Below are 15,647 nucleotides of genomic sequence, written 5' to 3'. Positions count from 1 at the left end.
ATCTGCACATTATTCCAAACTTTTGGCTGCCAAAGTATATTCAAACCAGTCTGGCCATTCTCTGTTGACCTCTCAACAGAAAAAGAAATCACTGTTAATTTGACCTCATCATGGCTGTCACTCACACACACAAACACAACCCAGCAATGATGCAATATTTGTGTCTCACACCCATGAGACTTGTTATAATTTCTCATAGGAGAGACTCCCAAAGGCGTCTGACCAATCAAAGGTGTTAATATCAGTGCTCACTTGTAGTATGTATTATTATGCTTCATTAGCTGTATCCTGCCACACTGGCATCACACCTTACCCCATAGCTCATAATGTTCCATAGAGCTGAACCTTTCCTCATTTGGGAGACAGACACTGACAAACTTTTGCCAATCTTTAACCTTCTCTTATTTATTTTTTTGTGCTTCAAAGCACTCCTTAAGTGAGTCCTTGAGTCCTTCATACATAATCAAAAGCAATGATGTTAAACAATAGCAAACACTCAAAATTGGATTTATACCTTATAAACATAGTATATAAGTATATATGAATAAAACAGTTGATAATTCATGACAAGCTAATACAGGACTGGCAAAGCTTGCCTTTTAGTATATGGGTGATAGTGAGAAAGCCTGGGTAGCCTTGGATAAAAGGCTAAAATAACTGCATCAATGTAATGAATCTGTCTCGATTTTTCTCATCCCAATGAACCCGATGTTTATGTATGAACCCGAGAGTTTCGGGTTTGCCTTTCTAGTCTTTTGCTGATGTCTGACACCACATGAACCTGAGGAAAGTTGAATTTAGCCAACACATTATTAAACTGGAAATAATATAGTATTTACTCAAATCCATCAGCAACTTTGATTGTTAGAAATATCTCAGAAATACAATATGACTGAAAATAAATAAATAACAGGAAGACAACTAATATCTGTTAAACAGATGTCAAACTGAGACTTCACAAGATCGTCACAATATCACATGAATCTTCTAAACTAAATGACTGGTTTAAAACTAATAAGACAATCTTTGTCTTTACACATTGAGACAAACAATTCATGCACAGGATTTTTAATTGTCATACTCTCGAGAACTAATAAAATAATACAGAATATTGTCTGTCTAAGAGCTTCTAAATGTGATCCTAAATATATGGTTTGAAATGCACATTTCAAAAGAACTTCAAATTGAAACTTGATGCTTATTACAGAACTGAGTTTTAAACCTGATATGCAGTCAATTTTTAACTAATCATTTTTAATGTTTTTTATACAACTCATGTGTGAAGACTGTCTACTCTGCTGTCATATGAGCTCCTCATTTTTACCTCCTGTTCACTATAACCAGTGCTGGACTGGTAATCTGGCATACTGGGCATTTTCCCGGTAATCCGACGCACTTTTGGGCCAATCAGGGGCGGAATGTCCATCAGGAGAACCGCAGAGAATAAGCAACAATGAGCCACCGCAGAACGGACCACAAAACGGCGCCACGATATGCAGGGGCGTCGGACTGGGGGGGTAAAGGGTACCGAGTACCCAGGGCCCGAGGCAGGGGGCCCCTTAGAAGTCAGTTTTCTATACATACATATTTGGTACGGGGGCCCAGCAAGATGGTTTGTACCCAGGGCCCAAAATTTGGTGCTACGCCCCTGGCGATATGCAGAAAAGGCTTTTTAACTTGTAATGTGGGACTTCATTTTCTACACCCACCATATTGGCCGTTCCAATTTCTACCATTCATTTTAATATACGTGGCCTGATAAACAGTCTCTGGTGTTATGAATTGCAGTTTCACATTAGTTTTGTATGGGCCATCCCGAAGATGTTTTTGCCTCTAAAGCAACTGAAGCCACAAAAGCAACAACGATAACCAAATCCCATCCTGCCATTTTATTAGACTGCATTCATTTGTTTCTAAAACTCACAGTCCAAGAGAACTTAGGTAATTTATACTGAGGAAATTAATGTTTAATATTTTTACGATTCATACATTTGTTGAAATTGTGTTATCAAATGCAAAACTATTTTTGTGCTTAATCAAAATGAATCAAAATCAACAATCAAAATGAGTCTATAGGTTCCTTGGAAGGTTTGAAGACAAAAAATAAATAAATAAATTATAGACCTGAACTTAGAACAGAGGCATTGCTAGACATAAAGGTCTACTGGGGCACAGGCCCCCCATTACTCATATCACTTTTTCTTTTCTTTCTTCAAAGCCTGCTGCGTGCAAGAAGCGTGCAACACAATGCACTATACAAAACCTTGCTTAACCCACTATTCCTACACTGCAACAAGTACTGGGAAAGGTAAACATCTTGCACATTACACATCAGGAAAACCTCTAGGAAGTCTATGGAATTGCATTATCCAATGTCAGGCGAAACAGCCTCGGGTGAAACGGCTTTAGACAAACTCAGAATGAGCAGAGTTGCTCGCTAGGCAGAGTTGGTAGCTAAACTGGCTGTGTTTGGTTGCTAGCTTGTGAAACTAGCTGAGCTATCTCTAACTTTATAAATGTAGAAGTGTAATTTCTATAGATGAAAAACTAGCTAGCTAACATAATTGGTGTAAGTTTAAACTGATGTTTGAATCTCATTAAGTTTACTTGCAACAACAGCTCAAAACAAGCCAAACTATGGCCCTTTTTAGTTGCTAGGTAATTAGCACACAGCAGTCATAGTTAGCTACTGCCAACTGTTTATGTAGTGTCCTAAACTAGTGCTAGAGAATTCAAATAATTTAATATCCGAAAGATAGATTAAATGTTATCATAATCAAAGCCAGTAGGGGAGAGTGGGGACAGTTGCAACGTGTGGCAGTTGCAACATTGCTGATTTCTCCAATCAGGAATGAGCTGGAGTCATGACACTCCTACTGCACATGCTCAGTATGCCCCTCCTTCTTTCTAGAAGTTAACAGCCACATGTTAAACTTCCTTAAGGGAGAACTGAAATTCAAGGTAAAAAAGTAACTTTTTTTACAACTAGATTTTTTGTCATACTGTCTAAACGTTTTAAGTATTGATCTTTATAGTTTTATAATTTGAATGTGCAGTTTCTTAGCTCTTAACAGACTTAGGTACAATGTGTTCAAGCTAATGTGTTAGGCTAGCATCACTAGTTTTAAGATGGCTGCCAAGGGTGGGACAGTTGCAACGCATTTTTGCAACTGTCCCCACATGGTGTTGCAACTGTCCCTCATGACAATAATAATGACAATTATATAAAATTGATATAAAAGGCAATTCAGTGGTTTGATAAAGAACATATTTCAATAGCCAGGTGTCTCCTCTTTGTATTTCAGCAAATTGCTTTTTTAAAAGTCAAACTAGGCTGCAGTATATCCTAAATTTTCTGTTCTGTTTTTTCAGTATGCCACGAGACAGGAAAAGGACAACAGATAGGGGTGTCCCTCTACCTATTCTGTCCTTAGCTGCTGCTGTAGTGAGCAATGACGGCAGGACAGTGAGGTCTGTGGCAAAACAGTATTCAATTTGCCACACAACCCTCTACCGCTTTATTAAAAAAAGAGAGAGGCTAAGTCAAGGAGAGAAGATGAGGACAGGTTACTGGACCCCGAGGAGGGTCTTCTCAGTCCAACAGGAAGATAGCCTGGCAGAATACCTAAAAAGAGCAGCTGATCTTTTCTATGGTCTCAGCACTAAAGAGGTAGGCCTAAGCATGAGGAAGGTATTAAAGCAGAGTGTAGGCTTAAAGGGAGGGCTGGTAGGGAGCCTTATATAAGAATATTGAGACTGTGAAATAATAAGATAAGAGAAATTACCATCCATTTCGCAGGTTCGTCGATTGGCCTTCCAACTGGCTGTCTACTACAAGTGCTCCTACCCTGAAACCTGGAATGAGTGCTCCCTGGCTGGCCGGGATTGGTTTATGGGGTTCATGAAAAGACAGCCCAGTCTGTCTATACGGTGCCCTCAAGCTACCAGTCTCACACGGAACACAAGCTTCAACCGTTACAATGTAGGCCTATCCTTGTTTTACGACAATCTTGCCAATGTGCTTGACAAAAACAAATTTGAAGGGAAGGACATCTGGAATATGGATGAGACCGGGGTCACAACTGTCCAAGAACCAGAAAAAAATTGTTTTTTACTTGAGTAAGTTAACTCGATGAACTCTGGTCTCAAATAAACTAAAAAAAGATTTGAAAAATGATGCAGAAGTATGAGTTTTATTACATCTAAATGACTGTTGCAACTGCCCCTCGGTACTGTTGCAACTTTCCCCAAATATGGGGACAGTCGCAACATTTTTCAGGGTCTATTTAAGTACAAATTACATTCATATTATCATATGTACACATGTTGCAACAGTATGGGCAGGTAGGTGACATATATGGGTTTAATATTTTATTTTTTTGACTTTCTAATACAAACAGTCGCTGAGAATCTGAAGGAAATGTAAAAAGTGTTGCAACCGCCCCCACTCTCCCCTACTACAGAACACAAAAATGGGTTTATTTTCTCTGCAATTCCAGACTTGACTGAGGTTTTCCTGAGAATTGATGCTTTCTCATCTGATGTCTGAAACCTGACTCTGACAGGTGAGGATGTAGTTTGTTTATCATCATTATGTTTACTTCCCACAAACTCATCTCTCCTTTCTGTTTCCTATCCCTGCTTCGTCCAAAGAATTTTCTGATGTCCATATGTATATACAAGAGCCAATAAGACCATCTGTATTATTTAGAAACTTACTTTAGTTTCATCATGTTTTCAAAGCCTACCTCAATTCTGACTTGTGTGCTGACACGTGGGTAGGGTTGCGCCAGCTGTGTGTAAGTTCTCACGTAAGTTAAGGCCTTACTAGTTAGTTTGTAACTAAGTCAGTGCTTAATTTGGTTGCACCACCTGTTCTTAAGGCAAGCTTTAAACTAGTAGGTCGTAAACTCTCCATAAAGTAATGCGTAGTCGCATTACATTTACACATTTGGCAGACGCTTTTATCCAAAGCGACTTACAGTGCAATTATTACAGGGACAATCCCCCCGGAACAATCTGGAGTTAAGTGCCTTGCTCAAGGACACAATGGTGGCAGCCGTGGGGTTAGAACCTGTGACCTTCCGATTAATCCCTGTGCTTTAGCCACTACGCCACCACCACTCCATAATATGACGTTTACCTGTATTGATCCAATAAAAAGCCTTCAAATGTATTATAGTTTTATCTTGCTACAGTTAATTTTCAAACCTTGTCTGCTCGTGTAACTGTCAGCTGTAATAAATTATATCCCCATTCAAATAGGATACGTAATAAAAGTAGATTTAATAAATAGTATTATATTTGCCCCGTGTAAATAGCAATATGTAGGAACTGTATCTAAAATAAATAATGTGTGATAAATAAATGCTAATAGTAAAACAGGCTGGAAAAAATAGACATTCGTTCATTTTAATATCTTCTATAGGCCCTATTTAGTGTATGTTGAACGTTTTTTTTCCCCTCTTGTAAATGTAAACGAGTGTAAATACCAACATCATAAAACATGTCGAAATGATGAATGATTATCACGCAAAACATGAATACATTGATGTCATTAAATGAGTCTGCTTTTTTATTCCAACCATTGCTGGATCAAACGGCTCCTGGACTTGTGTGTGTGGCTGTACGCGCAGCAGTGGCTTTGGTTACAGCATGCGCACAGGCGCGCGCCGCACGGACATGGATTTCTGCGCGCATGCATCAGATTTGTGTTTTCGGTTAAACTGCGTTGCTTTTACAAGCGTTGATTGAGTGGGTTACTGCGTTGCATTTAGATAGATCCATTTCTTTTTTTCTCGGATTATCAATATAAATGAATGCACTGACAAATAAAGTAAATTGTTAAAACTCAAACTTGAGCATTTACTGGGGCACAGCAGATTTATACTGTGGCACGTGCCCCAGTAAAAGGGGTCAAGTGACGCGCCTGGCTTAGAATGACTTTAAGAGGCATTGTCTTTGATAATGATAAGGTGAGACAAAAAAAGTGTGTCTTTAAATGGGAAATGTTACTATTGCCAACTCATTATATAGTACAAATGTCATTTTTGTACTACCATGGTGTTGAATAAATTTACCATACATTTTACTATGTCTTTTAAAATCTTATATTTATTTTTTATCACTTTTGTCACTACAACACAAGTGTACGAGTGGGTAAAAATCTTGGGTGTGTGGTCCACAAACAATGCAATCATGTAGTTACAATATAACACAATTTATCAAATGTATAGAATACACTTACATTTTATATACCGTTTACACATAATACACAAAACCCACAAAATATTCTAGACATTCAATAATTAAGCAATACACAAATACTACACAATTTTCTGAACAGTTTCAACTTTATTGATTATGTTGTGTTAATGTAAAGTGTATAGAACCTTTGTTTACCCCTATAATTTTTATACATGTATGAGGTTGTATTTTTTAAGTCATAACACCTACATCCTGATCTCAAATGAAAAATGTACACCTAACTTATATTTCAAAATGTCAAAACTCAGTCATTTGGCAGTTTAAGTTCACACATTGAATGTTTAACTTGATTTGGCTTCATGGTTATTGTGCAGATCTCTGTCTGTATGGACACATGCATATTATCCAGGAATGTTTTGCTCTTATTAACATACAGAATATTTACACAGTTACAGTAGGTCATTCCTAATTACTATGTCTTGTCATCAAGTCCAATTGTGAAGAATTAACTTGAAATATTTTGGCCAAAAGAATGATTCTCAGAGCTTTTCTAAACCATCTATAAAAAAATGCATACACAAAGGGATTACAAAGAGAATTCAAATATCCGATCCATAAAAAAATGTCAAATAAGGCAGGTGGTATTTTGTGTTCAACAAATGGATCAATTAGATTAATGAAGAAAAAGGGAGAAATACTCACAAAAAATACCCCCATGATTATAGCTAGTGTTTTAGTGGCCTTCCCCTCTGTTTTAATAATAGACGTGCTGGTTTCCTTGCCTATTTGTGCTGCATGCTGTATAGATTTTGATTGTCTTCTTGCAACAAGGAGAATTTTGAGATATATGCAGATGCAGATTATAGCAGGAAGATAAAAAGCAAGAAATGAGGAAGTCAAGCTCGCTGCGGCCGTTTGAAAGATGAAACACTCTCCCTTACACACTACATTGTTGAAATAAAACTCCTCAGCACCAAGAATGTTGAGTTGTAGAAATATCATAGCAAATCCAACAAAGGCAGACAAAGCCCAGCTTAAGGAAATCATAATCAAGGTAATGGGAGGTGTGATTTTATTATGGTATTGCATAGGGTGGCACACGGCATAATATCGATCTATAGAGATGAAAGATATGTGTAGGAGAGATGTGGTACATAACATAACATCAACACTACTGTGTATTTTACAGAACACATCCCCCATGTACCAGCAAGCCTCAACTGAGCGCATCATACTCGGGGGCATCACAAACCCCCCGATTAACAGGTCGGCCACGGCTAGAGATAAGATGAGGTAGTTGGTTGATGTGTGAAGCTGCTTGAAATGAATGATTGCTATGATGACCAGCAAGTTCCCACATACTGTCGTAAGTGCTATAGCACTGAAGAACAAATAGAGCAAAATCTGAGTCTCTGTCGCATAGACAAGCTTCTCGCACGAGTTGTTGAAGGATTCAAAGCAGAGAGCCGGCCCACTTTCAATTGTAGTTGAATTGATTGGGTCCATCTCCTGTTTGACTTGTCAGAAATGGAATATGGTCTGTTAAAAACAACAACATTAGCACATTATAAACAGATTTTCACTCCATAATCGTCATAACAGTATGAATATTTACCATCAAAGTTCACACTGAAAATCTGGAATTCAACATCTAATATAAACTTGGAAATGATCAGTGTTAGGCTTAAAGAAACATTATGAACTAAAAGACATATTTAAACATTTGTACTCTTTCTTGGTCACTGATCAAATAAAAACATTTGTGACATTGACCATGATAACTCCTTTTACTTCACTTGCTTTACACAAGATGCCCCTTGAAACATTTCCAGTGCAGTGAGTTCATGCTGTCATTCAAGCATGCATGGATGCTTTGCATAATGGATGCGTGCCAAATACTACATTTATGCATTTGGCAGACGCTTTTATCCAAAGTGACTTACAGTGCACTTATTACAGGGACAATTCCCCCAGAGCAACCTGGAGTTAAGTGCCTTGCTCAAAGACACAATGGTGGTGGCCGTGGGGTTAGAACCTGTGACTTAACAGCCCTGCGCTTTATCCACTACACCACCACCACTATCAAATGTTTTGATAGATTTAACTTGATCAATAATAGTATTTTAAATTAAAATAACTGTATTAAAAAGCATTTTCACAAGTATTCTCTGACTTTTGGACCCCACTGTACATATAGTAATACATAATTTTTAGATTTCAAATGCATACAAAAACAAAAAACTAATTATTCACCCTACAGCTTGTACAAGACACGTACCATTACACATACTTGGTACAGCCCTGACCTGCCTACACCAAAGTCAGACAAGCAGAACGCACATTTATATCTCTCAGCCCTCCAGCGTTGCATCAGTACACTTCTACATTCATTATCGGTCAACAAGGACACTGGAGTAACTTTTCCCATGAGGTCTTCCTTGTTCCTGAGTTACAGAAACAAGCAATCAGTTAAAATAGCATGATGGGATATGGTTATGCTTTTATGGCTGCAGTTACTACAAAGGTATAAAACTATGGGATGGTATAGTATTAAGTGATGGTATAGTAAAATGTTTCACATTTTGAGTTAAATCTCAGGAACAAAATAAACTACACCACAATTTAAAAAATGTTTGTCATTAAAAAAAAGGTATATTTGTCTGATAGGTATTCGTTTAACCAGTCCTGCTCTAACCGCTCTGAACGGGATTCGAACCGGTACCTGCCGGCATGACAGACGGGCGCTATAACGAGGAGGCTAAAGGCTACAGCACCTAGCGTAAGCCACTAGTGCACCTCTTGAGGCGATGGTAGTGAGGTTTACACAAACTGTACAGCTATCACGTACCAGCTGGCTCCCGTTACACTCATACCAACAAAATATTGTATTTCTACCATGTAAATATTTGAATATATTCAAAAAAAAGTCAAGCAAATTAAATATTACAATTGACCCGGACCACAATAAATGACTTTAATATTGCATAATATTTTGTACCAGCATTTTAAGTTCTGTTTGAATTGGCACATGCATCACATATAGACATAAATTGCTTATTGTTAGGTGTTGCCGATCTTGACTCAGACATATCTTGAGAATCGTTTTGAGCAAAATCTTCAGGAACAACACATCACTGTATTGTAAGTTATATAATTCTAAATGCTTGGGTTGGCAAGAAAAGATTATTACAGAAGTGGGCTGTTGGCCAACATAGGAAAACAACATAGAATGGAGAGAACTGCCAGGGTACATTTTCAATCAGCTTTTTTGTGACATCATACATTGGACTGCCATTAGTGATCCTTTTGTGTGCCCATTGCTTGGATGACAAACACAACTCAAGAGGGTGAGAGTAGCTCTCATGGCACACAATACAGAATGGCATATGATGGATATAATATATGTCCTATCCTATATATATATAAACAGTAAAGCTTATCAGATTTAATTCAAAGCTTAATCAGTATTTATTTACACTCATTACTATCAACCTGTCATGGCACACATGAATGGGGACAATTGTATCACTGTTGCATCTGACGCTGCGCTGTCTGCCATGATGAAATTGGATATGCTAACCATACACTTCAACACTGATATATGTCAATCATGCTAACTGACAGCAAAGACTAATTAGCTAGATATGGTTCACTTGTATTAAAATTAATGGTAGAAAACTGTAACAACAAATATTGTGGATGTAGAAAAGGACATCCCGCCTTATAGGTTTAAGAGCCAATCACATTTTAGACATAGTCAAGGCTGTCAGTAAACTCCGGAAAGGGCAGACACATTAGATGGACCAGCTTAAAAAATTAGTTTTTTTAGGATGATCTGAGCTAAAGAAGCACAATTTGTGATTCCATTGTTGTCAGACTTGACTGCTGATTTGAAATATGATCTTTGATCATAATCTTGACCAATGGTTTTTGAGATTTCTGTCTTTACCCATTTTAGGCCATTTGAACTCATAGAAAATAGTTGCAAGGGAGCGTTCCCAAGATGGCCATCTCTGATGATAGCTGGCTAGACTGTGATCAAAACAAGGCTATTTCTTTTCATTTGCATCATTTACAAAATTATGACATAATCAAAACTGTTCTGCAGATTTAAAAATTTACATTCAAACCTCAAAAACAGACTTTTGGGTATAAAATGTGCATTGGTGTGAAGAGACTGCTGATCTTCAGCATGAAGGAAGGGGGTATTATTGTGGATGTGCATGTACAATGGTATCACTGTTGTTCCTGGATAGAGTAAAAAGCAGTGGTGCTGTCAGCATCTACATGCCATTGAAACTGATATGCATTGATATTGTTAGGATCAGAGAGGCTCACGATCCAAACACAGAGTAAAAAATAAAGGTTTATTTAATACAAAAAATAAAACAAAAGAATCCAAAATCAAACCCCCACAAGGGGGAAAAAAACCCCACAAACTACCCCGTAGGGGAAAATGTAATCCGGGCTGGGGCAGAGGATAACGGGGAACCAGGACAAACTGGAGAGGAATGGGAGAATCAAAGACAGGACCAACACACAAGACCGACTGGAACAAACCAATTGGCCGACAGAATACACAAGCACACAAACGAACTGGCACTGGACAGCACACACGAGGAGAAAAATAGTGAAGGAAATCAAACAGGCTAATGCAGGGCAGATGTAACAAATGAACTAATAATGGGCAAACAAGGAGGTGGGGTATGACTTAAGACAGAGAGACACAAGGTTATACAGAAATAAAACAAATCTACATGCTTACATGAGAGAACAAAACACCCAAATGGCATGAGCGCATATCATCAAGACAATAAGGCAATATACGCTCATGCCAACCGAAAAACAAGACGAGGGAATGCGTAGCAATGCCAAAAAGCTATGTCAGGCATTCTCACACTAAATAAAACCTGAGCATACATATAGAGACAAACGCAACACGATGCACGTAGCAGGTGACAAAAACAAGACAGAACATCTGAGTGTCTGGATCCCGACACAGACCGAAACCAAACCAGACAGTGATGTCAGGATCCAAACACCATGCTCCGGTCTTGAAACTAGACAGACCGAAGTGCGCACGGCAGGGAAAAAAACAAACCTGTGCGCTCACATGAAGACAGACAATGAAACACGAGACAGACATGGGACAATGATGCCACGGTCCTGTCAGACAAAAACCCAGACTGACAAGAGTGACAGGACCATGACAGATGTGGGATGTATTGGGAATTGAAAACTACCTTTTATGTACTGAACAGAAATACTGCGCAGCACACAATGTGCCATGTAGTATATATTGGACAGTGTTTTAAAAAATGCATATTTTTTTTAAATATTAAGCACATAACTTTGTCTTGTTGCATGTGAGTGGCTACAAGTTACCTTATTGGAAATATAAAAAAGTTATTTTGCATTTGCATTTGCGTCTTTTGAAACAATACCTGGATATGGAAGGTGACGTTCTTTGCATTGTGAAATTGTTTTGACACAGAGATTTGCAGAAACTTGCTCACACTCATGTCCATGTTAATTCATATTTATTCAATGTAGCATCCATGACAAATTAAAAATGTGCATTTGTCTTAATGGTAAAAACACTTTTAAAAAGACCATTTAAAAGGACAAAAAAAAAATGATTTGATGGTAAAAATAAATAAATAATTACTTTAGAAATATAGACTCAGGCCTTTTCCTTAGAGAGGGTGGAATGGCTGTTGATTGGAGAATACATGTAGTGCGGGTTACAATGAATCAGTGTTTATGAGTTTGTGCTTTAAATTTACATTATATAAATGTTTATTAAAACATTTGTAAGTTTATAATGATTTTCTGCAATTCTCAGTTAAACAGTATCATAATACACATGTCAGTTCTGTCTCAAGAGAAATCTTGTTATTGAAATGACAACTAATGTGCTCGCAAGACATGCTGCTGTTTACTTACACATTCACACCTTTCCTCATTAAACTGCAAAGGACTCACACCTTACGCTGAATGATCCCTACAGATGTGAACACACCTGCCAATCACTCAGTGATTTGCATCATTGTGATGTTAATTAGATAATGTGGTCAAAACAACCGAGGGTGTGAGGTTTTGAAAAGTTTATTCACAGTGAATATTTATAAGGTCATGCACCAGTCATACCCTTCTTCTGCTTCTTTTTCTTCTTTCGGCTGCTTCCGTTAGGGGTCGCCACAGCAGACCATCCGTGGTCCACATATTTGACTTGACACAGATTTTACATCTTGTCTAAACATATACCCATATTTGAAAAAAGAAATGTTTAAAACAAACTAAATGAAAATTAAATAAAAATAAAATGTAGTGTTTATAATGTTTAGAGATTTTCTTATTGAAAAAAGAAGGACAAATTGGCCCAAGACATCCCTAATAGGATGTTTATTTTTATATTCTTAAAAGCTTTGTGTAACCCACAGAAAATATTTCTTTTCACTCTGTTCCAAAACCCAGTGAGCTCTCTATATGTCTACTGCTGATATAGGCAGCTGCCTTTTAAAGGGCCCTGCTCACTACCTACAAACTCAAAGAAGGAACAAGTGTGATGTCATTCACAACAAATTATGGCCAAAAAGGTGTTTTGAGTTGGTTTCGGTGGCTCGTAACAGCTCGCTGGGGGAAACTTCAGGGAAACTTACCGGCTGCTAAACACCTTTTTACCGCCATTGTTCCATGTCATTGGTAGGTGTGACCTGGAGCTCCACCGACTTTGAGGCAGACAGCTAATTCCCATTCAGTTAGTTAAAATCAATCAACATGAATACACCGGTGTTCAAACTGACCTACATCTTTTAAAACTTTCACGTAGTGACTTACATTATTGTTAATGAGAGATTTTACAATAAAAGTCAAGCAATTTTTTTTGTTAAATTAGTTTACAAAAGGAATCAAATCTACTTATATACTCCTACAGTAATGCTGCGTTCCAGACAAAGTCAGAAGTGGGAATATCCAAGATGAAATTTCCCACTTCCAACCACGGTGACATGAACACATGCCAAATGCATAAACACAGCCCAGCCTTTCAGTTGCTAGCTAGCAGGCTGTCTAGTAGCTATTTCACTAGCAATATAGGTGAAAACATAAGCATTGATAGACACATAAACAATTCTTCTTAACATCCTCTTGTACATTTATTGTATATTGCATGCACAGATATATCCTGCTGTGAAAATACTAAAAGGTTAGTTTTTATGCTTCACAAAACCCATTTCCAGTTTCTGTTCAGAGGTCGCTTCATATTTGAAACGACGTTAAATGATGCTACTAGCTGAAGTCGGTGTTCATTGATCTACCCCGAGTTCACAAGTGTCCGACTTCGAGCGGATATCCAGTCATTCATTGCATTCTGGAGGTGGGAAAATCCAAAATTCTGAGTTGTCTGGACCACAGCATAAGTGCTCATTCACTTTGTTGTTTGATATGTTGCTTCACTCATGTGCCTTCTGCCCAAAGTAAAATATGCCTCTATTATCATCATTCTTTTGTCTGTCTACCCATTAACACTCTTTTATACATTGTAGCAGTAGTATCAGTGTCATCGTTAATTATAATAACAGAGTGTAATCGGCCATGTACAGCATGTTAGCGCATTACAAAAAGTAAATATTACAAATTACACATTATCAACTGCACATCTATTACTTTAAATCATCATTGAGTAATTAAAATGGCTTCTTTTACTGATCTTGAGTGAATTCTACTCATAAAATAAGGCATGAAGTCATTGATAACACATATTAATGTCATATTAGGTGATGTTTTACATGTAGCCTTGAGCATCGTCATATTTAAATGTATCTCTTATTGCATCCCCCAGCAGTGTGGTCAGTGTCTGAATGTTTGCAAACAGTATTACTTAGCTGTTTCAAACTTCTTTTTGGCTCTGAGCGAAGAACGAAGAGCCACTTTGCCGTGCTGGGGCTTTTAGCCAGAATCTGAAATGGAACCTCAGAAGTGACCGATTTGGAATGCTCTTATAGGCAGCAACTCAAAAGCAAAACATACCACACACACACACAGATGAATAGAATAAAGGAATGGGATTCCTTTAAACTGGGAATGTACATTTGATATTTTATATACTCCTAAAGGACAGTGTTGTTGGGCATGTGGGCACATGTGAGGTCCATTTTCCACGTGTAATGTACACAGAGGGGCTCCAAAAACTAGTTGTGAAGAGAGTTTTTTTCAGCTGTACAGGCTGTAATTCAATGAAGAGGAATGCATATTTTATGAACTGTTCCCCCTAACCCCTAAAATCTAACCATCAGTGGAGTAAAAATGTAATGGGGGGTGCAACCTCGGAATCATGCTTGTCACTTATAATGCAAACAAGATTACTTCCTAATTTGAACACAGGAACTAAACGGGGTTTACATGCTGCTGATGCAACACAGTTTTGGTCGTGGGTAAACTGCTGGATGCTGGAGCTGATGCACAAATGTCTGATAAGAGATGGCGCTTGTTTGTGAGTCTGTATAATGTGGCCGATCCTAGGTTACTGGAACTCTCTGAAACAACATGCCGACTTCCCTTGTGATCATGTTGTCATAAAGAGCATGCAAGTCGACTCATGAACCAGAAGTGTTGTAGCAGGATAACCACTAATTTAAATGGTGTTTTATTAACAAAGTTCAGGGGAGCTAGTTTAGTTAATCCGACCAATCACACAGACAAAGTAAGAGTATATAAATAGCTGCTTACCTCTACGTAGCATTCAGAGTTTCCAGCATCCCACCACCTTCCCATCTCCTCCTTTCTATTCCATCAATACTAATCCAGTTGTGGGGAGCGTTCAAGCTCAGATCAAGTCTCGAGCCTCGAGCCCTCCGCCATGGACAGCAAGGCACATATGTTTACGCTATCCTCGCTGCAGGATTACATTAACTACTGAAATGCGTCAAGACGAAAAATGGTTCAACCATGATGGTTAAACTAGAAAATGAAAATAATATATTTCCAGCCTGTGTTTTTTAACTCTTAATTTTTAAAGAGTACTTTCACTGTTATTTGCTGTCTTGTCGTGTGGGAGGGCCAGAGAAGACAACAAAGAGTATTTAAGGGCCTCTTCACTTACTCTTTGTTGGAGTAACATAATATTAACTATCTGACTCAATTTAGACAGCATTTTATAGATTCTTGTTTTCTGAGCTGGGAATAAGGAAACACAGCAGACAGGATGGATTGCAATTGTGTATATGGTTGAGTGACACTAAAGGGATTTGATTTTGATTGATTTTATTATATTTCCATTTATTTATTTTCTCCCAAAACATTAAATGTAATTTAATAATCAAATATTTTTCAATAACTGTCCAATAAGTGAAAGGCTAGTTTTTGGGGTAAAAAGCCCCCCTGTTGCAGAGGCTTAAGGCCCCTGTTAAACACATTGTTTTTCTTAAGTGGGGCAAATG

General features: G+C 37.9%; 1 protein-coding gene across 1 annotated transcript; it reads right to left on the bottom strand.

Moving 5' to 3' along the window:
- Positions 1-6,672: 6,672 nt before the first annotated feature.
- On the bottom strand, positions 6,673-7,713 carry taar10 (trace amine-associated receptor 10). Its single transcript, XM_052098524.1, has 2 exons — positions 7,395-7,713; positions 6,673-7,322 (listed from the first exon to the last, which is right to left on the bottom strand). The coding sequence occupies exons 1-2, from the start codon at positions 7,711-7,713 to the stop codon at positions 6,673-6,675; spliced, it is 969 nt and encodes a 322-aa protein (XP_051954484.1).
- Positions 7,714-15,647: the final 7,934 nt, after the last annotated feature.

Source organism: Xyrauchen texanus, chromosome 30, assembly GCF_025860055.1.
Source record: "Xyrauchen texanus isolate HMW12.3.18 chromosome 30, RBS_HiC_50CHRs, whole genome shotgun sequence".
Taxonomy (NCBI): Eukaryota; Metazoa; Chordata; class Actinopteri; order Cypriniformes; family Catostomidae; genus Xyrauchen; species Xyrauchen texanus.
This window is presented reverse-complemented; position numbering and strand designations above follow the sequence as displayed.

Bases quoted from the DNA above. Each gene is read 5' to 3' on its own strand.
- taar10 (XM_052098524.1), bottom strand. From the start codon at position 7,713: ATGGACCCAATCAATTCAACTACAATTGAAAGTGGGCCGGCTCTCTGC. The intron at 7,323-7,394 runs GTAAAATACACA...TCATCTCTATAG, and splicing joins GTACATGGGGGATGTGTTCT to ATCGATATTATGCCGTGTGC.